The 26,625-nt window shown below is 51.9% G+C and overlaps 1 protein-coding gene across 12 annotated transcripts in view; it reads right to left on the reverse strand.

Annotated features, from left to right (window-relative positions):
* Mical3 (microtubule associated monooxygenase, calponin and LIM domain containing 3) overlaps positions 1-26,625 on the reverse strand; it is a 176,660-nt gene that overhangs the window by 26,266 nt on the left and 123,769 nt on the right. For 7 of the 12 annotated variants that reach the window (XM_029534850.1, XM_029534848.1, XM_029534845.1 and 4 more), the window contains 9 exons: positions 21,871-22,066; positions 13,896-14,137; positions 12,259-12,348; positions 9,597-9,734; positions 8,286-8,348; positions 4,786-4,896; positions 3,642-3,788; positions 3,071-3,153; positions 348-2,145 (listed from right to left, as the gene is read on the reverse strand). In XM_029534850.1, coding sequence (XP_029390710.1) covers positions 348-2,145; positions 3,071-3,153; positions 3,642-3,788; positions 4,786-4,896; positions 8,286-8,348; positions 9,597-9,734; positions 12,259-12,348; positions 13,896-14,137; positions 21,871-22,066 — 2,868 coding nt within the window. Of the gene's footprint in view, positions 1-347; positions 2,146-3,070; positions 3,154-3,641; positions 3,789-4,785; positions 4,897-8,285; positions 8,349-9,596; positions 9,735-12,080; positions 12,349-13,895; positions 14,138-21,870; positions 22,067-26,625 lie in introns of those variants that run through there. The other 5 variants (XM_029534843.1, XM_029534847.1, XM_021188783.2 and 2 more) reach the window with 5 other exon arrangements.

The raw sequence follows: 26,625 nt of genomic DNA on the forward strand, positions 1-26,625 counted from the left end.
GGGTGGGTCTCTAAGAGATCCTCCAAAGGTGATGGGCCCAACACCAAATAAATGATACTCTAGACACCTGCTCAAGACCCCTTGGCAGGACTCTCTGCTCCACTCAAAATCAGGCCCATGTATGGGGACATGTGATTCAGGGAAGGTTACCAACGGGAATCCACCCTCCTGGGTTTCAAGTTAGTATCTGCCTCGGTCCATGCAGCGGATCAGGCTGAGGTGCATGTGGCTTATTCCCTCTCCTAAGAACCCCTGTGGGAGCAGCCCAGGAAAGTGGATCTTTGGGCTGAATGTCCAGGGAGGCACTCCTCACACCTGTGCTGTGAGCATCCTTTGGCCATGCTTACCTGCTCTCACCATTGGAGACGCCCTGCGCTGGCCGGAGTCCACTGTGGCACCACTGGACGGCGTGCTGGAACATGATTTCTCATCGCTCTTTTTCTTCTTGTCCTTCTTGTACCCAGAGAAGACAGATTTCCACAGGGACTTGGGCTTGGCTGCCACATCTTCTGGGAGGCCTGGGCTGGGTTTCTCAGGAGGCCGGACTTCCCCTTTGGTTTTCTTCTCTTTCTTGTTTCTGCGGGGAGAGAAGAGCGACGACCTCTTTTTGCTCTTTCCACTGGAGCCCTCAGATGAGGTGACGGAGCCATCGGGGCCTCCTGAGTCAGACGGAGGGGAGAGGATCTCTTCGCTGGTAGCTTCATGCTTCAGGGTGGGCTCCTGGGAGCCTCGGAGGCTTGGGTGCCTGGTGGACTCCGACCCTACTTCCTTGCCCTGCGATGATGCCGTGCGGGACCTGGAGGTCACCATCTCCATGGCCTGCATCCGGCTCAGCTGTTTGGCCATGGCATCTCGCAGTACCTGGCTCTTCACAGACTTCTCCCGGGCGCGCATGCGCTCCTCGGCCAGCTCTTTGGCTTCGGCGGAGACCAGGGGCAGCCCCCTTTTCTGTGGTGGCACCTCGTGCTCCAGGGGTGGGAGTCGTCCATTCTCCTTGGCCTGGAGCTTCTCTGAGCGGGACCAGCAGGAAGGGGGTGTGAAGAACTTCTCCTGCAGACTGGAGTCCTCGGTCTTGTCATCGTAAGTGTCCTCCACATCGTCAGCAAAGGGGATCTCGTCCACGCTCTCCACGAAGGACTTCCGAACCTCCTCCCTGGGGGGCTGGGCCGGCTCCCGTGGGGGCCGCATGAATGAGGCAGGGGTGGGAGGGGGGATAACTGAGGCCTCCCTGCGCTCCAAAGTCTGCTGGGGTTTCCTTCGAAGGGTTGCAGGCTCCTCGTTGGGGGGTGGGGGTGGGGGTGGGCTGGAAGGTGGCGTGAGCATGGTGGAGTCTGAGGTGTTGAAGCTCTGGCTGCCCAAGGTCTTCATGTTGGAGGAGCTGCCATGGAGGCCGAGGCCTGAGCTGCTGGACAGGTCCCTTCGCTCCTCCTGGCTGCTCCTCAGCTCCTTGTCGGAGGGCGACTTTGGGGTCAGCAGTGGGGGCTGGTCACCGGCTGACTTTGGCAGGCCCAACCTTTTAGGAACCGACGGAGGTTTCAGAAGGCAGAGACCCTCATCCTGAGGTGACTTGTCAACTGAGTAGGACTTTAGGGATATTGGCTTCAAGGCAGGGGAAGGGAGGCTGGGCTCTGACCCCTTGTTCCGGTCCACGGGAGTAAGGCCCAGGCTGCGGCGGATCTCCGCACTCTTCATCCAAAATTCTTCTACCAGATCACTCCGCTTCAGGGCCTCCTCCCCGGCCAGGGAGCCGCTCAGTCTGTCTTTGGGGTCTCCCTGGCTCTTCACAGGGAGTGGGGTGAGGGGTGTGGATGTTTTGGCTGGAACTGGCTGGAAGCGTATGGGGGACTTGGTGGGCGATGGGATGGAGGCATCCGAGGAGGGCTGAGGTTGGGAACAGATGGGGAGCTGGGTAGGGGGAGGTGTGGGAGGAGTGGGAGGGGCCAGCAGAGACTCTGGCTGTAAGCTGGTGGGTGAGGTAGGTGACCTGGCTTCCGGCAGGGCCACAGGCTGCGACCGGATGGGTGAGAGCACAGATTTCTGTTCTTCAGGGGCTTCAGCTTTGGGCTTTTCTCTGAGGAGCAGAGGCTCGGGGAAAAGTGGCTCCTCGGGGGACTTTACCTTGGTGGCAAGTGGGGGTTTGGCCTCCTGCACAGGAAGAAGATAGAGGCTCAGAGACAAGGGTTTGAGAAACCAGCGCCTTCCCACCTGGGCTTTCTCAAAGGGCCAGCATTTATTGAAATAAAATCCTCTCCATCCATTGGCTGTCACTCAGAGCTTCCTCAGGAGCTTCCTGCAGGAGACGCTTCCTCATTTTCTGCTCTACTTGTTAACTGTTTAAAACCTCTCTGTTTAGCTTGGACAGCCTGAGTGTTCAGGGTTGGTTTATCTCACACACATCCGTGCTTCTTGGTCTACTCACATGAACATTGGCCAAGGGCACTAAAGAATGTGGCTTTCATCCTAACCCACAATAACTAGAGCCCTGGGGTTCCATGAGGCACTAACATGGGAGCTAATGCTATGAGAGGACTTAAAGCCATGGCTTAGCGCGGTCTGCTCTCCAGTTGCACTGCCCCTCTGAGCAATTATGGCCATGTCCACAGACACTGATAACACCCACCCTGGTTCTTCTCAGCTTAACAGTTGGACTGTGCCCTGTTTCCTGGAGCCTCAGAGACCAAGGCCTGGGTTTGGACTCCGTCCTGGTCTCCCCTGCACATAGTACTTCCCAGAATAAGGACCTCAGACGTTAGCCCGACGTGGGCCATTCTCTAAAGTGTCACACACTGCTGGGGATTTGGAGGTATGCTTTTCATTTAAGTAGTTACATGTTTATTTTACCAAAGGAAAAACGATGCCTGCTGTAAACCTACAGATGCATCAGCTGGAGCCTGCACTCCCTCAGTGGCCTTACCTAGCACAAGATACGTTTTTTAGAATTTCACAAAAAGAGGTGGTGAGAGGGCTGTATCTCCTCTCTCTGTGGAGCTTACATCACAAGTCCTAAGATGGAGTTTCTTCAAGGTCCTAAGGTCCCATGGACAGCCCCCCCCCCCCCAGTCCTACTCACCTCGGCCCCAGGGCTTCGGGCTGGGGAGAAGGGAACAACTTGTTTCTCAGGTAGCCAGCTAGGGCTGGAGACTTGGGAAGGACCTGGAAGGAGGGACACAGGGCTTTATAAGGGGAATGAGGTCCCTTCCACTCTACATAGTAGGGCTCAGTCAGCTCAATGGGGGTCTCACACTCCAGCCAGCCCCTTGCGGAGGCAGGAGAGCAGGGGCTCAGATAGGCTAACATGCATTGTGTTTCTGGGTCTGCCCTAGAACAAAATTCAAGTTGACTGCCCATCCCTGGGTGCACCTGCAGTGGCACCCTGGTTGCTAGGCGTGGCAGCTATGATCTGGGTCTCAAGCTCTGTGAAGTGCTCTCGGTGTTCCCACGATCCTCAACAACCCAAGGAGAGGTACTAGTGTCTGAGGCTGTTTGCAGAGATCTGTGGCCCTAGACAGGCAAGGACAAGGACAGGGACAGGTGGGGCTACTGCTGGGCACCATGGGCTCTACTTTGAAGGCTTCCTCTGGTATTACAAGCATACCCCTGCGGTCTCTGGCACTCTGGAAGTCATTCCCCCTGCCCCCTACCTTTCTCCTCTTGCTTTGGCATATCGGATGGCTTCTCTTCCTCGTTTTCCGACACACTCCGCTCCAGCTCTGTTTTCACCTTGGCCTGGCTCTGTAAGCGATGCTCTGCTTCAGCATCAGAAGGGACGTCATCAGACCAGTGCTGATCTGGAGGATGAAGGAAAGATACAAAGCTTTACACACTCGGGCCCTAGATGCACTCCTTTTCTGTGTCTTGTTTCCTTAGAGAGATGCTTGATGGGGCGACTCACTGTGGCATGAGGTCTAAACTAGGCTCGGCAGTCCCCGCAAACCAAGTCACTTACCAGGCCAGATTCGACGCAAAGCATTTTGCCTTATGAGTGTGAAGTTTGCAGAAACCTGTGGTGCTTTTCCTTTTGTTGTGTGCTTGGAATGTGTGTGTATGGTATGTGTGTGGTGCATGGTATGTGGTGTATGGTGTATGTGTGTGTATGGTGTGTGTCTGTCTGTGTGTGTCCTCATCTGTTTTTTGTGTTTGGGGTAAGTATGATGTATGTATAGGTATAATGTTTATGTGTATGGTGTGTGTACTTATCTGTTTGTTGTGTGTTTGGGGTGTGTATGGTTGGTGTGTGTGTGTGTGTGTGTATGTGTGTCCTCACCTGTTTGTTGTGTTTGGGGTGTGTGTGATGCATGTGTGTATAATGTGTGTCCTCATATGCGCGACAGCCAGAGGCTGACACTAACTGCTTTATATTGTTCTTCACTTAAGTCGAACTGAACCTGGAGCTGGCCTTCCGGCTTGACTGGCTGGCTGTGAGCCCCTGAGGTCACCCTGTCTCCACCCTCTTCCACACCTGGCTTTTACAAGGGAGTCAGGCAGCTGAACTCAGGCAGCCCTGCTTGTGCATCAGACATGACACTGCGCATCCTCCCCACCCCATCTGTCTGCTTTTTACATGCAGTGACCATGACCTAACGCTTCGACAGAAAAACAAAATCAAAAAACCCCTTGGCGGGGGGGTGCCTGAGGACTTATCTTCCCTTTTCTTTGACTAGTCTCAGAGTCTCCCTCTCCCCACAGCCTCCTCCCTAAACTTTCACTGTAAGGTATCTTTTGTGAGTCCCACCCACTCTGGTCCCATCTGTCACAGAGGCGGGGAAGGGAGGTTGGGCTCCATACCATCCAGTTCGGCACCAGTGTCTCCAGGGTCCCCATCCTCTGCAGCTTCCCCTTCAGTCTCTGCTGGCTCGGAGTCCGCGTCCTCTTCTAGGTCATCCTCATCTAGAGGAGCTGTAAAGCAGAGACATTCAAGGACAAGAGGAAAGGGACAGACAGACAAATGCCTATGCAGGGCACAAGAAGATAGTAATGCATAGGCCATGGGGAGGGAGGAGGACCCTGATAACATGGAGCGCACTCTATAAGCAGTGTGGGTGGCATAGCCTTGAGTCCACTCTAAGGGGGCCAAGTAGAAGCAGGAGAGGGGCTTCTGGCCTGGAGACATCACAGTTTCCCCAGAGGCTGCTGCTGTGAGATCCTTAAGTCAGTCATAATCAAGGGAAGCTGTGAGGCTATCACCGTCACTTCTAACGGTGCCCACACAACAGGCCCAGTGCTGGCCACTAATGTGCCATGAGGCAGTCCTTCATTTTGAAGCAGCCAGTGGGCCCTGTTCCTCATGTCCACTTTTGGGTGACAAGACGCAGGCCTAAGGGTCAAATGACTCACACCGGGCTCTGCTGTTAACCTGCATTGGCACATGTGGAGGCCGATGCTTTTCTGGAGTTCATTAAAGCGGGGTGGGGGGGAGGTGGTGGACCAGAGGGGGTATGCAAAGTTCCCTTTCTGCCAGGTGGGCTGGCCCACATCTTTAATTCCAGCACAGAAGAGGGAGAGGCAGGTGGGTCTCTGAGTTCGAGGCCAGCCTGGTCTACAAAAGCAAGTTCAATGATAGCCAGGGGTACACAGAGAAACCCTGTCTTGAAAAAAGCCAAAACAGGGGCTGGTGAGATGGCTCAGTGGGTAAGAGCACCCAAGTGCTCTTCCAAAGGTGCAGAGTTCAAATCCCAACAACCACATGGTGGCTCACAACCATCCGTAACAAGATCTGACGCCCTCTTCTGGAGTGTCTGAAGACAGCTACAATGTACTTACATATAATAAATAAATAAATCTTTAAAAAAAAAAAAAAAGAAAAAAGCCAAAACAAACAAATAAACAAACAGTTCCCTTTCTGGGCTCAAGAATTGCTCTTTGGGGCTGCAAAACAAAGCAAGGCACTCTTCCTATTTCGTCTGCCCTGACAGACAGCCCCTTAGTTTGTCCCCCACCTGGCCCTCGCCTGTGTTAGCAGAGGATCTACTGATGGCTGAGGCAGAACAGGGAGGACAGAGGCTCTGCCTAGGATGCTGTGAGTCTGAGGGTGATAGCTCTGAGCTCCAGGGACCAGGGTATCAACGCTGAGCTGAGAGTGGGAGGAGCCAAGTCAGCATAGACCACTGAGCCCAGGTGGTGACAAAACTAGAAAAAGAGTCTCCCTCAGGGGGGTGATGCTGGGGTGGGGGTGGGGGGCTGTGACTAGGAGGCAGCACCCTGAAGATTCTGGGAATGCTATATTTCTTGACATGGGAGGAGGCAGTTCTGTGAGTTTAATTTCTTTAATTCCCTACCCTATACATTTTTTTTGTACACTTACTTTTACAATTCATTAGATGATGATAGTTCAAATCTGTGAAGGACTTTTATTTATGTATTTATTTTTGTCTTTTAAAGACAGGGTCTCACTGTGTAGTTCTGGCTGGCTGGGAAGTGGCTGCGTGCAGACCAGGATGGCCTTGAACTCAGAGATCCGACTGCCTCTGCCTCCTGATGAGAGGCGTGTGCCACCATGCCCAGATGAACTGTTTCAAAGCGGAAACTAGAGAACTATGGCAAACGAGACTGGAAGACTGCAGACAGTCCAGGGTTTAGGAAGAAGCAGCTGCACTCCAGATAAAGTTCCGGGCTCCCGAACCTCACCACCGGCTCTTTCTGAGACACCAGCGCCATCCAGGGAGTGGGCAGTGCCAAGGTGCTCTGCTATGCTCATGGCATTTGCTAGGACAGATAAGGGAGAGAGACTCAAGTATTCCCACCGGTCTAAAACCTTCCAGTGATCTTCCTGGGACACTCATGGGAGACATTCACCAGGGAATGTATGACTGTGACTCTGGGGACACAAACACCCACTGAACACCACCCCTGGGGCCAGCTTTAAAATTAAGCTTTGTACTTTGATGGTGAGTTCATCCTTGTATACTCTGCCATATAGGAGGATAAGAGATTGCTGGAAACAGATTCCGGGCCCATTCTGGAGGGCCCTTGTGCCATTGAGGTGGTAACCACATTCTCTCTGGCAAGAAAGCTGGAAACAGTATACAGGAGACCACTCTTCAGTTTCCCAGGCTGGCCCAGCCTGGGCCTGGTCTCTTGTTCCTTCCCACAGTTTTCCTACTAAGAAACATCTGACGTAGAGTCAGAAGGGTGGGGGTGGGGCGGGGTTCTACGCTCCTGGGAATACCTGGAAAGAAACGATGATCACACATATCAAGAAGCAAACACTTGAGAGCTACTGTGCAGCGGTAGCGGGTGTGTGCGGAGGCACAGCTAGAGCGATGGAACTGAGGGATGGAACTCTTGTTAAGGTGGAGCACTGCATTGGAAGCGGCCACACAAGTGAGGAGCAGCCACACGCCACGCTGCAGAAGCTGGGAGTCACGGCTTGCTGCAGCTGCCTGCTAGGACATCCTTCCTCCTCGGCCTCCTCCCTCCTCCCTCTAGCGCGAAGGGTGATGATAACAGCGTTAGGCAGACTGAACCCTCTCCCACCACACACACGTCTGCTTTCAGCTGCTGGTGGACAACGGGGGTGGGGTGGGGTGGGGTGGGGGTGGAGGTGGTGAAGACCCACAGTGTCACCCCTATGGGTCCCAGAAGTCACTGCCAGGACACCAGCTCCCAACCAGGGTGGACGCTGTCTCCTCTGTGGGGGGTGTGGGGTTAGATGCAGACCATTCAGCACTGAGGGCAGAAGCCAAGGACGGGACATTCTGCAGTGGGAAGGACGATCCTTCTCCAAGTGTCTCTCATTGAGTAAAACAAGTAAGGACAACTATGACTTATCAGGCTGTCTGGGGCCTGTGTAGCTTAGTCTGGGGACCCAGCTTTGCTGCCATATCTTGTACAGCTTAGCAATGCCCAGTGCTCCTCACCACCTCTCTTAGTTTTGACTGCTCCTCTGACACACTGGTAGGTTTGTGGAACGCGATTATCTGATTTCACCCCGCATCCACCGCTACCCAACTTCATTTCTATAGGTTTTAAAACTTCACCATAAAAAGCTTCCTTTCACCGTGGGGTTCACAACCAACGGCTAAGGATAATTGTGAAGAGGTGGGACTCCGTCCTATCTCGGCTGTTGGTCTCCAGGCTGCCTGAGGATGGGGGGATGCACTTCTGGTCCATGCACAGATGGGCTGTCTGACAAAGCATGCACGAGCCCCACCCACTACCTTTGCCCTCGCATGCACCAGCGACAGGAGCCGAGTCCTAGAGTTAAGGCACCAGCAGAGCTGCCTAGGGAAAGAGGTTATGATGAATTGGGGGGGGGGGGTCGGGGGTGTCAAATATCACCAGACTACCTCCGGAGACAGTCTCCAGCCAGGCCTGCACTGCTGCGCGGCGTACGGAGGGAAGGCCGGTCACTGAATTTAAAACAGATGATAAGTACAAAATTAAACATCGGTAAGTCCTCAGCAGGGAGAGCTGAAGTCTGTCCTAAAATTCAAAACAGACAGAGGAAGAGGAACAGAGACATCATAACACAAACGGCCATGTGGTACTGACATAGAGTGTGTGTGTGTGTGTGTGTGTGTGTGTGTGTGTTCCGATGTTGGCCTCTGTGACAAGTATTTGGGACAAGGAAAAAAGACAGAACTTGAAAGAGGGCAGCTCTGGCTAGGGCTGCTAAGTTAAGTTGCCCATGTCCCCATCTTGCGGGTCACCTTGATGTCCTAGAGGAATAAAACATCACACAAAACCCCAAGCCTTCCCATGACCAGAAGTGATCTTCTAGAGCCGCAGAGCCCGACAGGGCAGGCAGCCCTGGGAGGCATCACCCCAGCCAGAGGAGGTGATGCCACCAAGAGCCCCTACATGGAGGACAGGGGTCAAGGAGAATGACATACGACCACCACACCTCTAAATGGGCTTTGCTCTATTTTTATTGTTTCTCCCTAGGAGAAGTCAGAGCTGGGGTATGGCGGGTACATCTGATAGGTCTGCTGCTCTGGAGGTGGACGCAGGAGGGGCTTGAGTTCAAGGTCAGCCTGGCTAGCTTAGTGAGTTTGTCTAAGAACATAAAAAAGGAAGAAAGAAAGAAATACAGAAAAAAAAAAAAAAAGCCAGGTATGGCAGTGCACACCTTTAATCCCAGTACTCAGGAGGCCAGCCTGGTCTATACAGCAAGTTCTAGGCCAGCCAGGGCTACACAGTGAGACCCTGTTTTAAACAAACAAATAAGAAAGAAGCCTGAATAAAGTCCATGTGCACCTTAGTGGGAAACAAAGGCCACCCTGCCCGGGGCTTGACACAGCCCATGAGATGATGACCGCCAGGCACACCGTGTGCTCCTCCTGCCTTTGACACTAAATACACTCCCCTCTCTTGTCCTCACATGCACTCATGCAACACCCACTCTGCCAACACACTCTGAAGACGGATAGAGTGCCCAGCTGAGAAATGCAGGAGAGCAAATCCTAGGTCTTCTGAGTCGGGTTCACATTCCTGGTTTTCCTTAGTGGAGACAGAGCCTCAGAACTCAGAGAACTTTACACATTCGTGAATGACAGGCATGAACAGTGGTCCCCCTGCAGGCAGGGCCTCTGCAGCCATGGGAAGGGCCAGGCATGGGGGCTCAGGACACACCCGACTCTGGGGCTCCAAGCAGTTACCTCTAGAAGTGGAGGACTCAGAGGGTGGGAGTATCCTCTCCTCTGCCTCTCTCTCATGGATGTGTGTCCAGTGCACATCAGCCTGGATCGTCAAGGGATCCGCTGCGGTTAGGATCTGCTGCAGCCTCTTGTTCCCGGCTAGGGAGCCAGGTCCCCGGAAGGGAGGAGAGAGGAAGGACAGGAGGGAACAGCGAACAGTCAAGGGAAGGAGGGAGGAGACAGCACAGGAAACGAAAGAGTTACAGTGTTTGCCAGGACCAGTGTGAATAAGAAAGAGGTAAAAATTGAGAACATGCATGTTTGCGCGCGCGCGCGCGCGCACACACACACACACACACACACACACGGACACGCACACATACACACATGCACGCACACATACACATACACGTACACACACATACACGCACATACACGTACACACACATACACACATGCACAAACACATGCACACACGCACACATGCACGTACACACACACCTTCTGTTCATTAGGTTTGATTTAGTCATTTTGAGCTTCGCATAAACATTTCTTAGTACAGTGAAATCCACACTCCTCCTCCCAATGCAGAAGGAATTTTTCCTTTCCCTCATGGATCCGAGGCCCACACTGCCCAGGGTGGAACAGGGTGGATGACCCTCACCTTATAGGACCATCACTCCAGGGCCCAGGACATGGCTGTTACTTAGCACACAGCATGAGCTCCCTTCCTGTCAGTCACAGGTAGGCTCAGATGGTGCACAGCTCTGCCAGGAGCCAGACAACTAACCAGGGCAGATGTGTGCTTTGCCGGAACTTTCATTTTTACCCTCTGCAGTAAAGATGCTGCTGGGGAGGAAAAGCCCTTTGGCCAGAGAGCACATGCTGCATGCTGGCACAGTGGCGGGGGTTCCGACGCAGGGAACATTGTCAGCATGGAGGGTGGGGACAGCAGCTAGAAGATGAAGCAGAGACCTGTCCTGTGACGTCTGGACCTCCAGTATTCAGGCAGGAGAGAGGCCAAAGCTTCTTCCCTAATGTGGGTGAAGCCCGCCCTTCCTTCCAGGCTGCATCTGAAGCCCTTCTGACCCCTCTGGGCATGAGCTCTGCCTCTCAGCTATAGAAAATCCCAGCAGCACCCCCTGCATTCACCCTTACTGCCAGAGCAGGTGGAAGTCACATGCAGCCCCTGCCCCGAAGGACCCTCTCATTAGTGCTTGGGTCATGCCACACAGTAGGGTTAAGGTAGCGGGACAGCCGGTAACTACGGAGCGTGGGTGTGGGCACTGAGGAAGAAAGGGCAGCTAGTCAGGCAGTAAGAGCAGGTGCCACCGAGCTGAAGGACTCTGTGGCTTCAGCCTGAAGCCAGCTTCCATCTGGGAGTGTATGTCTGTCCTCCCCTTGATGTCCTTAACTAGACTCACCTGTCACTACCAGGGCAGCTCTATAATTTAACCTAATGAAGATGTGGCATGGCATAGCCGGCACAAAAGCAGAGTGAATTCTCTGATGTGGAGGTTAACCGGTACCATGATGTGGAGAGTCAGCCCCACAGACTCTCTTACTGATCTATATGGAGTCACAGTCCATCCTCAAAGACAGACTGCCCAGATGGCGCTAGCAAGGGCCGAATCACAGCAAACGCACTGACAGCTTAGATGTGTCAGGACCCGGGAGGGTGAGGCACACAGAGAAAGGCTGCTCCTTTCTTTGGCTTCTAAGTCAAAGAAGGAAGAGTTCAGTCTTTTCTTTGAGCACAGCTCTGCCTTTTTCGAACACTTGGCAGACTTGTGGGGTATGTGTATGTGTGGTGTGTGTATGGTGTGAGGTGTGTATGTGTGCATCTCTGTGTGTGGTGTATGTATGTGTTTATGTGTGGTGTGTGTATGGTGTGAGGTGTGTATGCATGATATGTATGTGTGGTGTTTATGTGTGTGTGTGTGGTATGTGTGTATGTATGTGTCTCTCTCTCTCTGTGATGTATGTATGTGTGTGTGTGTTGTATGTGGTATATACGTGTGTGCTGTGTATGTGTACATTTGCTAAGTGTATGTGTTGTGTGTGTGTTATGCGTATTGTGTGGTATGTGTTATATGTTTGCTGTGTTTATGTTGTATGTGTGTTGTGTATGTATGTGGTGTGTGGGTGTAAAGTGGTATATACATGTGTTCTGTGTATGTGTACACATGCTATGTGTTTATGTTGTGTGTGTTGTGTGGTTGTGTATGTGGTGTGCTGTGTAGGTACATGGTGTGTATGCGTGTTGTGTGTGGTGTGTATGTGTGTTGTATGTATGCTGTGTATGTATGTGGTGTGTGTGTGCACGTGTGTGGTATGAATGGGAGCCATCAGCAGCACGGAGACCCTGGGGTGCGACTGAAGAGCGGTAGCTAGGCAGTGGGGTTTAACTGGAGAAAGTGAACTCAGAGCGAAAGCTACAGGGACGTAGGTGCGCTCACATTCCAGAAACCTTGTTCTCTGTCCTCTGGGGACCTGCTAACTCACATGCTAGTCTGCGCTTTGTCTAGGGAGGCCGGGTCAGGGACATGTGCCCAGGCGTGCCCAGAGCCTTTGAGAACAGCTTTACGAAAAAGACCTTCCACGTGGGGCCTGCTCTTGGAGGCATATTTTAGATGGCTGCTGGGGGGCCGGGGTGGAGATGGGCAGGAGGCAAAGCGGGTACCTTCACATGTACCCATTTCTTCTTCCTTTGAGAGATGCTGGAGCCACTGGCCTTGCAGGAGTTCTCTGTCCCAGGGGCAGTACTCCCCTTCTACAGCAGGGGGAGCCAGACACCCACAGACAGCACCAAGAATCCCATAGGGGGACAGGTAGAGAAGGGAATGGAGGGAGGAAAGAGAAGAGAGAGCAAAGTTATCCCCGCGACATGCAAGTGTGTCCTGCCATTCGTCGACGCAGGCGTCCAGGTCTGCAGCCCCAATGATGTGCTGCAGGCTGGGGACAAGGGAACATCCAGGACTTGGCTTAGTGTGCGGGGAACTTTCCAGATTGGCAAGTGAAGTCTTCAAGAAGGGAAGGTGGGCAAACTCTCCCAGGGTTGTGTTAGGGCTAAAAGCTGCTAAGTATTCACCATCACATGGGGCAGACAAACTCTGTTTCCCCGAGGGAGCTCTGGAGGGCACGGACTCACCCTGGTGAGGCTGAGCATATGGGAACTCTGGGACAGCATGGTACTGCAGACAGGACACAACAGACAAACCACGCTCTGGCCAACGCCAGCCTTTCTAGTCCATTCCCTCTTCCTGTCTCATGAAACTCAGTGAGTCTGCCTAGAGTCCACTCTGGCCTTCGGAGGAGTCGGAGCAGGAGGATGGGAGAGGATGCTCTCTGGGGAGGCTGCCAACACCACAAAGGGTTCTGACCCTGAGCAGACTGGGACCGTCCATGGCAGCAAGTCCACAGAGCCCAGGGACAAGCAATGCTGCCACAGTGAGCTAATTCTCTGTGCCCATGCCGACTAGAATTTAATCTGTAACTCTGATGTGGGGCTGCAAGAACAAGGGTGTGCACCCCCTTTGGTTCCGTGTCCCTTGGAAGTGGCCATGGCTCTCCTTGGGGAGCCGGATCTCTACCAGCCCTGGCTCCCTCCTTCTTACCCATGGGCCCTCTGCAGTCAGGGAAAAAGAGTGATATTCTTACACAGCCAAATTCCTCGTGTCTTCAGGTCACAGTCAGACAGGCGCTGGCCAGAGAAATCTCAGGCCCAAGGCAAGAGGAGTTTTACAAGTGGTCAGAATGGCTGGAAACTAAAATGAGTGTACTTCAGGCCCCAAAGGTTACTGACTGTTGTGGCTGGTGCTGGTCTAGTGAGCACCTAAGATGGCAGCCTCCTGCCACCGTGTACCAGGGAGACTTGTGGAAGGAGCCAACCTCCTCTGTCTTACTAGAAAGTTCTGTATGAAGCCAAAGGGGAAAAGGATAAATGAAAAAGTAAAAGGAACTTAATTTGGATATAGTCCTCAGATGAGCCCCGCCTTCCACTTCCAGATTAAAAATACCAATGTGTGTGTGTGTGTGTTTGTGGAAGGCAGTGACCGGGAGGAGGGCAGTGAGCAGGGTGTAAAGTGAATAAGTTAAAAAATTATTAAAAATTTTAAAAAGACGCAATGTACACAAGGGACTTTTTTTTGTTCAGCCGGCCAGACACTGTACCTTGCCTCTGTTCTACCTAAGGTCAGGGTGAATGAGGGCCAGAAAACCTCAGGTCTTGAGGGCAGCATGCAGACTCTAATGTCTGTGGGCCGGATATGTGTGTTGTATGTGTGCTGTGGAGATGTGGCTAGAGGAGATGGTTCTGACCTTCACTGGACTCCTCCTCTTCCTCCTCCTCATACTCTTCATCCTCTTCTTCATATTCCTCTTCTTCCTCTTCCTCGGGCTCGAAGTTCTTGGAGGCTTCCAGCTCCTCTTCACTCCTCCCCTTCAGAAGGGCGTGGATCCTGACTGCCTCCTTCCAGGGAACCCCGCCCAGGTCAGAGGTGGGGAGATGATCATCTTCCTCATCTTCCTCTTCCTCCTCCTCCATCTCCGACTCAGAACTGCTGAGAGAAAGAGAGCACCAGCTTGAGTGAGGGAATGTCAGCAGGTGGAGAGTGATGGATAGTTCAGAGCCATGGTCGGTCGCAGGTAGCAGTTCCTGACAAAGCAAGGGAGAGGAAGCTCAGGCCGCCCTTCCCCAGCCAGGGAAGGGACAAGAAGGAACGCACTAATGGGGCAGAATGACAGACACACATGTACAATACCTATGCAGACCCACCCGGGGAGCAACTTGGCCTATGGGGCACAGAGGCTACTCCCTGCATCCAAAATTGAGAGAAGGTCCTGGCTTGCCACCGTCTGGCTGGAGGAAATCAACAGGGCTCTATGCAAACTGGCTAGAAGCCTCCAGTGACAACCACAGTGGGCAGAGATAGGCAGGAAGTCCTAAGAGGATAAAGTGTCTGTGTGTGTGTGTGTATGTGTGTGAGAGAGGGGGAAGGGGCTGGAGACTGACTGAGGATCCAATTCTTTACGTTCAAGGTGGAACCTCTCTATGGAACATGTCACACGGGTGGAGTGCGGTAAAGGCCCATACCCAGCACAGGAATAGCAGGATCCCTAGAAAAGGTCCCACCTCCCGGGGACCCACTCATTCTTCTCATCTGTTCCCTGCACAGCTCAAGGCCAGCTCGTCTTGGGATGGAAGTAAGTGCTACATTCAATAACTGCTCCAGACAAAAATCCAACCTCTGCTATGATTCAGGCCCTCCCAAGGAGGTTCCAGTTTGTTTCAGAGTCCCGAGATTCTGTTCTCCATCTGAAGTATGCACTGGACCAGGCTGGAGAAAAATCTGCCTTTACGACAAAGCACAGGACTGAACTCTGGGCCTAAGGCCGCAGAGGGATGAGGAGTGTGTGTGTGGGGGGGTGCTGTTGAGTCTCAGTTTCCTGTGAAGGTGGGGTTAGTTCCTTACCAGCCCCTTTGCATATGGGGGTGAGTCAAAGCATGTGCTGGAAGGCAGGCAATGGAGCTCATTTCCGGAGCTCTGTCTGACGGTGAAGTCTGGCCACACTAAGTCTGAATATAAGGACTAGTCATACTAGGAAGACCAAAGACCTTTTCCCCCACCCAGGGGAAAAAGGGGGCTTCAGGCTGACCTGAAGATTAGATCAACCACACTGACTATCAAAAATTACTGTGCATATAACCCCAAAGCTCTAGTGAATGTGACATCACACATGGAAACCAGGACAGGAATCCCGACTCCACCGGAGCAGGGCAGTGTACTCTTGAGTCTTCCAGCTTCCTGGAGTCCACATGAGAAAGTCTTTCCACGGTGGAGTCCTAAACCTCTGCATCCTTCCCCCGCACTGTAGAGGCCCTGGCCTGAGAATGTCAGCGTCCAGAGAGTCCTGGATTCCTCAAGTGGCTGAGTCTCGTGGCGCTTCTGGCAAACTCCTGTACTGGTGAGCTGGGTCAGAAAGGAGGATGCACTCTGTCTTATTGGCTAATGAACTCTCCCAGGCATGCACTGATGTCTCTACTACAGTCTGTGTATGCCTCACCCCGCCCTGCCTCTGTTCTAGCAAGTCCGTCATTAATGATCCTTTTCCAGCTGCAACAGGGCCTAGCCATGAACGCTATAGCTTCCAGCGAGTTCTGAGCATCTTAAGAGTCCGACTCTCCCGAGGCTGTGGTCTTCAACAGGCAGGTTGTGCTGTGCCCATCGCTCGGGCGTGGTGAAAGCTAGGGCTCTTGGGCTGACTCTCTTAATCTGTTTACTCACGCGCACAATCTCATTCATTCATGAGTTCTTTTCCCCCCGGAGGCAGAGTCTCACTATATAGGCCAGGCTGGCATGAATCTTCAGTCCTCTTGAGCACTGGGGTTATAGGTGTGTACCACCATATACTGCTCAAAGAATGCTCTGAGACCTGCTACAACGAACTCAGCCAATGGATGCACGCTCTCAGCTAAGATAGACCAGTCTTCTATTTGTATTGTCTTCTCTGACCACTGGACACGGCAAAGGTGACCCAGGAAAGACCGTGCATATTGTAATGTGTGTATTGGGGGTGGGGTGCGTGTGTGGCAGAGACCTGAGAGGAAGTGACTTAAAGTTTAAACCTAAGAATCTGGCTGGGCATGGTGGCACATGCCTGGAATGTCAGAACTTGGCAGGCGGAGACAAGGGACACTGCATCTTCAAGGCCAGCTTGGTCCAGACCAGCCAGGGCTATAGAGTGAGACCATGCCTCAAAACACACAAAGAAAGAAGAAAAATAAGAAAAAAACTACAGAAAGCCCGGCGCCTGAATTCTGCACGCTTCCTCCATTGGCTTATGGGTTCTCATTAGCTTCCCTTGTTAATGAAATGCACTGTCAGCTGCTTAGCACTGCTCAAATCTGAAGGGAGGCCATGGAGACTTCTGCACTCATCTTCAATTCTCTGTCCCTCCACCTCAGTGTGCCCAGTGGCTTGTCTAGACAGGCTGGGAGGGACTGTGCCTGACATCCCCGAGAGAGGGGCCTGAGTGCAGTCTGACTGTACAGCCAGGGCTGTACCGGACGGACATGATTCTGGTGATGAATATGTCCCTCTGTGATGAAGACAATGAAGCTCCATGATGGCTGTTAGTGCCATGCCAGCTCGTTTTATGACAGCTCAGAGGTTGTGAGAGCCGAAAGGTCAGCTCCCCTCCCCCCACCCGCCCCCTTTCCTCTAGGGGCTGTAAGCATTTGCAAGAGGCCTTTCTGTTTGTTTCTGCACAGCAGCCTGCCTCACTGTAGGAAGGACAGAGACAGACCCGCAGGAGCTGGTAGAAACTTCCTTCAGGCTACCTCTACCATGGCACCTTAGGGGCTAACCGGAGGGTTGCTGGGCTCTCACAAGATTCACGGTGTAAATCCAGGACCTCATGCACGCCCGCCAAGCAGGGTGTCACTGAGCTACACTCAGCCCCAAGGCTCACTTTAGATCTCGCTGCTGACTCAGGAGCCAAGCCTCTCTCAGGTCCTGGCCTGTTGTGGCTGGAGGGGAGGAACCAGCACAAGGGTGGGCCGGCCGCCTTGGACTACAGCATGGACATTTTTTAAGTGAGGAGGGTCCACACAGAAGCAAAAATTTCAACAAAAACCATCCACCTTCCTTCCTTCTAGCAAAGGGGACAGTCTTCTGGGAGGGATGGGGACCAGGAGGCCTAGGCAGGACAGCAAGAGGTTCAGGGCCCGCCTAAGTAACATAGTGAGTTTAAGGCCAGCCTGGGCAACTGAGTGAGGCTCTATCTCAAAATAGAACGATAAAAAGAGCACTGGGAGTCTGATTCAGCTCGGAGTGCCTGCCCAGCACACGCGAGCCATGGGTACTTCCTGTGGGGGCCCCTTTCATAGTTCAGGGGACTTCCTCTGGTCTCACTCCCTTGGCCGCACGACCACTCTGCTGCACAGCTACGCTTATGGCTGAGCGTGTCCAAGGCACACAGAATTTCCAGCCCTGTGCCCAGCTCTTCAGTGCTTCCTCCAGACCTCATCGGTGACTCAGAACCGGCAGCTGTCAGGGTGGGATGCGCACGAATTTGGTTCAGACGCACAGTTCTGAGAAGACAGATCTTAAAAGGGCTCGATGTCAATTTCCATGGGTCCTCTCTCCCCCGCCTTCTTTTCCTCCCCGCTGTTTCTTGCTCCTTCTCCTGAGCCTCCTATAGTCCAGGCTGGCCTCAAATTCATTATGCAGCAAGAATGACCTTGAACTTCAGTGCTAGACTAACCGAGCCACATCCTCTGCTCCTTTCCCCCATATCTGGGGATCGGTGGGGGGGACAGGAAACAGAGAATGGCTTTGACTCTTAGGTTAAGCTTCTCCTATTCAGGGACTGCAGTCTGCTCTGCCACACCTCTGGGTCTCACTGACTGTGACAATTCCTGCTGCCAAGAAGGGGGCCAAAGAAGGCACACAGCGTTCTCTATAGTTACTCTGTGGAAATCCCACGTGTGCGTCACTCAGGACCTGTGCCTCTCGATGCCTCTGTTGGAAGCGGGGCTAAAGCCAAAAGTAAGGGGACACACGGATTCCTGTTCAGTCATGGTCGGCATGGAGAGTGGCTTCCTCTCCTTACTCTCTTGGTGCCATCAACTTTGGGGAGACCTCTGAAACCTTAACTGTCCTATTGCACAAGTCACGTGTTTGCTCCAGGGGCTCACCGACCGGCTTTTTTGCTTTGTTTTGTTTTCAGATTTATCTTTTCTTTTTCTTTTTCTTTTTTTTTTTTGTTTTGTTTTTTTGAGATTTATCTTTTCTTTTTTTTTAAAAAAAATATTTTATTTCATTACCAATGTTTTACTTAACTGTGTGTCTGACGTGACCAAGGAAGCCAGGTGAGGATATCAGATCCCCTGGGATAGGCGTTACATAGGGTTGTGAGCCACCATGTTGGTGCTGGGAATGTAACCCAGGCCCTCTGCAAGGACAGAGAATGCTCTTCACCACTGAGCCATCTCCCCAGCCCTGATTTATCAGGTTTTTATGTTCATGAGTGTTTTGTATATCTGTGCATCCCATGCATGCCTGGTGCCTTCAGACATCAGAAGAGGAGTTACAGAAGGCTGTGAGCCACCATGTGGGTGCCGGGAATCGAACCTGGATCCTCTGCAAGAGTAACAAGTGGTCTTAAACACTGAGCCTCTGAGTCTTCTTTTGAGCTAACAGAGAGCAGGCAATAAGGAACGCAGCAGCTGGGCTGTGCATAGGTTACCTTCCTAACACGGGGCTAGTTCTCTCTGGCCTTCGCCTTTGGATAACCTATCTCCCCGACACCTACACCCTAACCCACATGCGCGCGCGCGCGCACACACACACACACACACACACACACACACACACAATGTGCCACCTGGAGACTTTTTTCCCAGGAGTCAACAAGGAGATGTTAGACGGCTGGTAAGTCTTTGTTGTCAAGGTTTTGTGACACGGCTTAAGACCTGCAGGCACTATGGGATCCAAACCGTGGAGGTGATTATAAACATCTCCCAGGACACCTGCTGACCCTGAAGACCCCAGACACCCTGGAAACCAGAGTCCACGGCTTGCCGCTGACACCGGCATTACCGTTAAAGGAAGGCTCTCGGGTTGTCCCCAGAACAGCAGAACTGGCTCTCAATCTAGCCATCCGTTACACAGGTAGCTATGATACAGAGAGGCTGAGGCAGGCTAAGTTTGACCCAGGCAGGCTCTGGCTCTTACTCCACCTGGTGATGGAGACCTACACCTGCATCCCTGGCCTACTCCTCTAGGGATGGGTACTGCACTGCGATGGGTGTGTGAGCAGTGACAGTTACTGCTGACACTAATTTGGTGACCACTGGGTACCAGGCATTCATCTGTGTAATGTTCATTATAAGCTCATGGCCTTTCCAGATGGGGAAACTGAGGCACACAGGATAAGGAGGGATTTGTCTGGAGTCAGTCGGTGGTAGAGCTGAGCTTCCAGTCCTGGTCTGACTTCACAGCCATGTTGTGAAATATTATACCATACTGCTCAACAGAGATGGCTGAACCAAGTTCTCTGAACTGTGGGAGAACAAGCTCCGGGCTGGACTGGGAGAGTCACTCGTGCACGCATTCATTCATCCTTTCCTTCATTCTTCCTTACTTCCTTTTTAAAGCCAAAGTCTCATATAACTCAAGTTGGCCTCTGCCCATACACACATGGGATTATAAGCATGTACCACCATGCCCAGCTTGGACAAGATGACTCTTAAAAAGGATGCCCGTTCTCATCTTCAGGGCTAACCCCTCACTAAGCAGGCTGAAGGCTGCAAGTGCACCTGACCAAACTCGATGCTAGAGGGAAGATGATGTAACACATCTGTTTCAGGCACCTTACGGCTTCCCCCAGGAAGTGAGGCAAAACCCATCACTCCTGCTCCAATGCCCCTCAATTTATGAAGTATTTGATATGGGATATGGGGTATTATTGTTTTTCTTTTTAGTGTGTGGCTTCCCCCCTTCCCCCGACACAGGGTTTTTCTGTATAGCCTTGGTTATTCTGGAACTCACTCTATAGAGCAAACTGGCCTCAAACTCAAGAGATTTACCTACCTGTGCCTCCTAAGTTCTGGGATTAAAAGTGTACACCACCACTGCCTGGATTTTGTTTGTTTGTTTTTCAGTTGTTATAAAAGACCTTCCAAGGACAGCAACCATGGTTTGACCATACATGGTAAACATGCTCCCGCGGAGGCAGACCGGCTCTAGACTTATGGTTTTTCTTTCTTTAATAGATTTTAAATGGGCATTTTTTTTTTGTTAGATAAATGCTGACTGCATGTCTCGCCACCGCACCTAAGATTAAGCCACCTGCACTGCTAAAGGGTTTATCAGTGTTCTTGGCAGAACCGCAGGACTGGCAATGAGACGGGAGTGTGGGGTGTGTCCCTATGGGCGATTTGGATGCATTGCAGTCATGTGACTGAGGCCTCAGGTCAATAAAAACCCAGGGAACTATACTAACAAGGGGGCTGGCTCCCAGGTGGGGCCAGCCCAAGGGGTACCTCACCACGTGGCCTGCCCCAGATTTTTCTGCTGGGATGCAGCTGAACAGAGCTCTGCTCAGAGATATGCTCTGGCAAACATTCTCACCTGTAAAGATACATCTGCCCATCACCTCTTAAGTAAAAGTTCTCGGTCTGGAGCCTCAGCTCCGGCATGGGAGCCCTGTGAGAGGAGTCTGGTTTGGACTGACTCTGCCCATCCTTGTCATCCTGGTCTCTCCCATGCCCTTCTCCATTGACATGGGAAACTCTGGACCACGAGAGGACATCACATACAAGAACAACTGCTAGGGTGAGAGTGCATGCTTGGTCGTAGCACTCATCAGCTCAACAGATTTGACACTGACTTGAAAGCCAGACACCTCTGGTGTGTGGCCCCTGGCACACAAAGATTTTGTTCCTCTCTTTGCCCAACGCTAGGTGGCTTTGTCAAGGCTTCAGAGTCACCAGGGGTGAGTCACCTCTACTCCACGCCTGGTACCCTTTGTGGAAGCACCGGCTATGGAGGCAGGCTGTTTCCAGCTGGCTTCCCTTCCTGTGATGGCCTTTCCTCTCCCACAGACTTGTAAGCAACACCTGGTGGACCACAGCGTTACTTCCCTTTTTTGTGAAATGATTCACAAAGAGCTAGGGGAGTGGGCTGTGCTCAGAAGTCGTACAGATTGTGACTCTTTCCAGCCGGGCTCCATAGGGATGGTTACCCACACTGCTCTAGATATTCAGGGTCACATAGTGATGATGGCTGACCTGGAGGGTGGGGAGAAAGGGTCACAGGGTGGCAGGGAAAAGAGGAAGAGCCCAGGGCCTGGATCTAGGAGTACGGAGTTGGAAGTTTAGGTCTTGTCCTGGTTACCGTCAGTTTCTCCCCACTACAGGGGGACAAAACAGGTGACCCACATCTATTCCTAGGACTCCCACGAACACACACGATCAGTAGTGCCCAGTGGAAACTCCAAACGCTTAGACGTGCTAAGGACCATTCTCAACACCGTGTTCCTACCTGTCCCTTAACCCTCACACTGACTCCGAGGAAGGCATTAGTGGTGTTACCTTACAGCTCGGAAACTGAGGGACTTGCCTAAGGTTTCACAGCTGGTAAGAGAAGAACTAAGATTCCAACCCAATCAAACTGCTTCAAATTCCCTTGCTTATCAAGTTCCTTTGCTGCCAGCTGAATCTGGGGACCCAGCAAAGCCACTGCCCCGGGGAACCCTGTAGCTAGGCAAACCACGGGCATCAGCTGACCTGCTGGCCACATCCTCTTCGGTGCCTTTGTCTAACACGCTGCTCAGGTTGTGCTCGGCCTGCGTCTCCTCAGGCACCTCCTCCAGCTCCTCCACCTGCCTCACAGATCGGCGGTAGTTCTCCAGCTCGATCCTCTCAGGGGTGCCCCTCAGCCTTTTGGCGATGCTTGGCTCCTCTAGGCCATTCATGCTGGTGCCTGTGGGAAAAGCAAACAGGCAACTGAGGGCGAAGGGCAGACGCTGAACTCCAGCAATGGATGATGGGAAATGGTGCTGGGTGAAAAGGGGAATGTTGACCATTGAGGCAGCCATAACTCATTTCTCAAGAAAAGATGCACAGGTCTCCTGGAAATCAGACCATGGGGGAAGGGAAGGAAAGCCGAAAGGGTTGCGGACCGGCCTGAGGACAGGAAATGACGCTGTGGGTGAAGGCAACATTTCCCTAAGTAGGAGAGAAAAAGACCACACATCCTCATCTGCTTTCAGCCAAGTCCAGATGGGAAGAAGCCATCTTATAAGTAACAGTGACTGGGTGGGGGGAGGATCTGTCCAGGGCCTTTAGGTGGGTCTCTCATCCCCAGGGACTAAGAGAGTCACAGTGAGGCCGTCGTACTTCAAGTGACCCCCACAAAGATGGACTGAGGACTGGTAGGACTCTGCTGAGGGTTCTTGTAGACCTGTCACACAGGATCTGCCTATGTCTGGCTGCCAGGCATTTGACAAATATCTTGTAGGGCAAGCACATCACGGTGGCAGCGCTGAGCCCTGAGCCCTCCACATGGCTGTGCAGTAGGGCCAAGCCTGGCAGAGTGGGGCAGGTGCTGCCCATTCAGCATGTCTGAACATAAGTACACCTTCCCTGTAAGCATGCACAAGGTGAAACCGCAGTTTTCTGCCCTTGTCCTTCACACAGGGGTCTGAGCATCTGTCAGTGATCTTTGTTGTCGGTTAGAATGATGGGGACCACTAGGAGATAGCTTTTAAAAATTCTACCATTTCTACCTCATGGTTTGCATTTAAATATTTCTGAGAAACGCTATAGAGTCACCGTGCTTCTAAAACTTAAACCAGATACAAAGCATCCTTGACTCCTTCGGTCCACAGCAGGTGTCCTGTCCCCCTTCTCGCTACCACGGTTCCTCCTGACATTTGCCACTGTCCCAGCTCTGGTCGTGCGCCTGCTGTGTCATGACACCACACAGGTACACTGAGATGAACCCAGATCAGATCCTGACTCCATCAGTGACTGGAAGTGCTGACACCACCCAAGGATGGAGTCTCGCGTGGAGAATTCTGAATGCTTGTGAGAAAACTCCAAGAAAACAAAACTAGAGTCTTGTGACCTTAGTTTCTTTAAAACAAGGAACTGTTCTTAGACTGCGAGCCTCTGAGTTGTAGCGGAGAGTAGTGAGCTTACTTCAGATTACTCATTACAACTGACTATTGTTATTTATATGCCTCCTAGGAAAAAACACATTCCTGCCACGTGCAGCTTGTCCTTGTGACTGTACACAGCTTTAACTCACGGGAACTTTACTCAAGTGATTTTTCCTAACCCTCGGAGTATAAACTGTCTGATGCGGAATAAAGCTGGCAATTACATGTGACTTTAGCCTGCCTCATTTTTAGGTTCCATTTTCCCAGGTCCCACCACCTCTAGAGCAGTGATCATGGCGGGAACTTACAAACACTCTAATCCTCTCAAAGTCGTACCCTGGCCTGTGGCCAGGATGACACCTGCCTCCCAGGGCTGGATGTGAGGGTACCAACTAGAAAAACCCAGTTTATTCCCCACCTCTTCTCCCAAAGAGCAGCATTCAGCAAATACAGCTGATGCCCAGTAAGATCCATGTGTCCCGGTGGTGCACACTCACACACAGGAGTCGATGTTCACTTGCTCTGGACTATAAATTCAGTCACCTGATGCAGACATAAGGGAAGAGGTGGCAGCCCTTGATTAAATGCACACATAGCTGTGCTTTAAGTTACACAGTGACTAAGAAAAGGTAGGAACAGGCTAGCACTCTTCACACCATCCTGATGACCGGAGTTCAACCCCAGAGCTCTCAGAGAGGTAGAAAGAGAGAAGCAACTCCATGAAGTTGCCCTTTGACCTCCACATGTGCTTTGTAACATGCCTCCCCCCCAACACACATCATACACACACTCAACAATAATAAATGAAATGGGTTTTTGTTTTGTTTATGAAAGAAAAAGCAGAGCCCAGGTGAGAGAGGGTCAGGAATGACCACAGGCTCTGACTAGGGCAGCTCTCTAACTGCTGGCGTAGTCTAAGCACCGGAGCTAACACTGCAGTTCTGCATGCAGTCCTTTAACTGCCCAATGTGGGACAGACCTGAACTAGTTTAGCAACTCTGGGCTAGGAAATGCTTTGATGGTTGGCATTTCTGTTGTGTGCAGGTTTTTGTTGTTGAGACAGGATCTCTAGCCCAGGCTAGCCAATTCACTATAGCCAAGGTCCATCCTCCTGCCTCCCAAATGCTGGGGTTTAGAGGCATGTGCCACCATACCTGGTTCATTTGGTGCTGGGGACTGAACACAGAGCCTCATGCATGTTGGGTAAGCAAGGGGCTATAGCCTCAGCCTGTGTTTTCAACTCCTTTGCCAGGGCACGAGAGAGTTTGTCTATGAATACAGTCAGGTGCAGGGCTCAGTCTTAGCACATCTGCTGCTGTCTCTGGCTCTTCCACAACATCAGCTTCCAAAGTGACTCGAGACTCTTTACTGAAAACCAATGCAATGTGATGTTGAGTTTGCTCACACATCCAAGCAAGCGTGTGCTGATGGGATCTGACACACCCTTGGGTTCACCTCTCCTAGTCCTCTTACCCTTGGGAGCATCGTTTTAAACACCCTGCTCCATGTTCCGGCACTAAGATCATAGCCTTAAAAGTATAAGCTACAGCCGGGTGTGGTGGCGCACGCCTTTAATCCCAGCACTCAGGAGGCAGAGGCAGGCGGATTTCTGAGTTCGAGGCCGGCCTGGTCTACAAAGTGTGTTCCAGGACATCCAGAACTGCACAGAGAAACTCTGTCTCGAAAAAACCAAAAAACCAAAAAACAAACAAACAAACAAAAAGTATAAGCTACACACATGGCTAGATGAGAATGTCTGGGAGCTAAGTAAGTGTACAGAGTACAAGAGGAGACAGGCAGCCAACTCATTCTCCAAAACAGGCCTCAGGAGGGCACAGGCTCCAGGTGCTGGCTCACCCGTCCTTTCCTTCTTCATCGACACCCACGAGTGCCACGTAACAAAGATGAGCAAGCAGACATCCTGACCACACACGGTGAGATTCTTCCTCAGCATGTGCCTGATGACTGCTCTTCCATGAAAAACAGAAAGAGGAGCAGACACAGAGCAAGCGTAAGCTTCCCAGGAGCTCCATTCATATAGAGCAGAAAGAAACGGGAAAATCAGAGTAAGAACCATCACTTCAGGAGAAATAGGCGCTGCTGGTCCAGGACCTCAGGGGAAGATGGCAGACGCAAAGCATTTCCATTCTTACATAGACTACGGATAGCACGTCGCCAGGCATAAGTTATCGAGTACTACGAAAGATGTATGCTCGCGGGGCCATGAGAGAACCTAAGAAAGCAGTGTCTGTCCTGGGTACCCAGGAAAGGTCTTCCAGAGGAGTAAGCAGTTAACCGGCATTAGCCGGTTGTGCAGCAGACACTTAGGTGCCTGAGGTCAGCGGGAATAAGGATCGCACTTCAAGAGGACGGCAGTAATTCAAGAAGCCACCATGCTGTCCCTGGACTCGTGACACAAAGAGAGGGCACTTGTAGGGTCCTGGTCATTGCTCCCTTCCCAGGCCTCACTGTACCGCACTGCTGTGGTTCTTTATATGAGAAAATGTCTTAAAACAGACATGCTGGACTCTGGGACGGCAGGCATTCTGCCCTCTGCCTGTGGGATTCCTCTGCAGAAGTCTACAAGCTTCCCAGGCTGATGGGTCATCAAGCATCAGAACTTGGCAGTCCAAGCTTAGAGCCTGAGGCTCCAGGGAGGGGAGATGCTACAAATAACAACAACAAAAAACAGAACCAGTCAGAACTACTCAGACCCTTCACACGTCTGGTGCTATGGAAGGCTGCTCTGATAACTTTAACTTGCTGGAGATTTTGGGAAAAAAAAAAAAAAAAAGGCAGAAGCTCTAACTTTGTGGCTTGCAAATATAATCCCAGCACTCAGGAAGGCTGAGGCAGGAGCGTTGCGATGAGTTTGGGTGACATAGCAAGACCCTGTCTCTCAAAACCAAAACCATCAAACAAAAGTGAGGTGAAGCTGGGTGTCCTGGCAGATGAATGTGGGAGCCAGAGGCGGAGAGGCAGAGACAGACAGAGCTCTGTGAATTCCCGGCCAGCCAAGGCTACAAAGTGAGACCCTGTCTCACACAGAAGTGGGTAGAGGGTTGAGGCAAAAGGCTGGGAATGCAGCTCTGCTGGAAGAGTGACTGCCTAGCAATCCCCAGCAGCACAAACACCAGGTATTGTAGCAGATCAGAAATTCAAGGTCATTCTTGACTGTATAAGGAATTCAGGCTGGCCTGGGCTAGAGACTGCCACAAAAAAAAAAAAAAAAAAAAAAAAAAATCAACCAACCAACCAACCAACCAGCCACCCATAAACAGTAGGAGGAGGGAGTCAGCCTTGCCTCTGCCCTCTGGCCCCCAGCACCCACTCACATAGAGCTCTGGCTCACCCCAGCTTAAGTGACAAGGGACTACTT

Source organism: Mus pahari, chromosome 2, assembly GCF_900095145.1.
Source record: "Mus pahari chromosome 2, PAHARI_EIJ_v1.1, whole genome shotgun sequence".
NCBI lineage: Eukaryota > Metazoa > Chordata > Mammalia > Rodentia > Muridae > Mus > Mus pahari.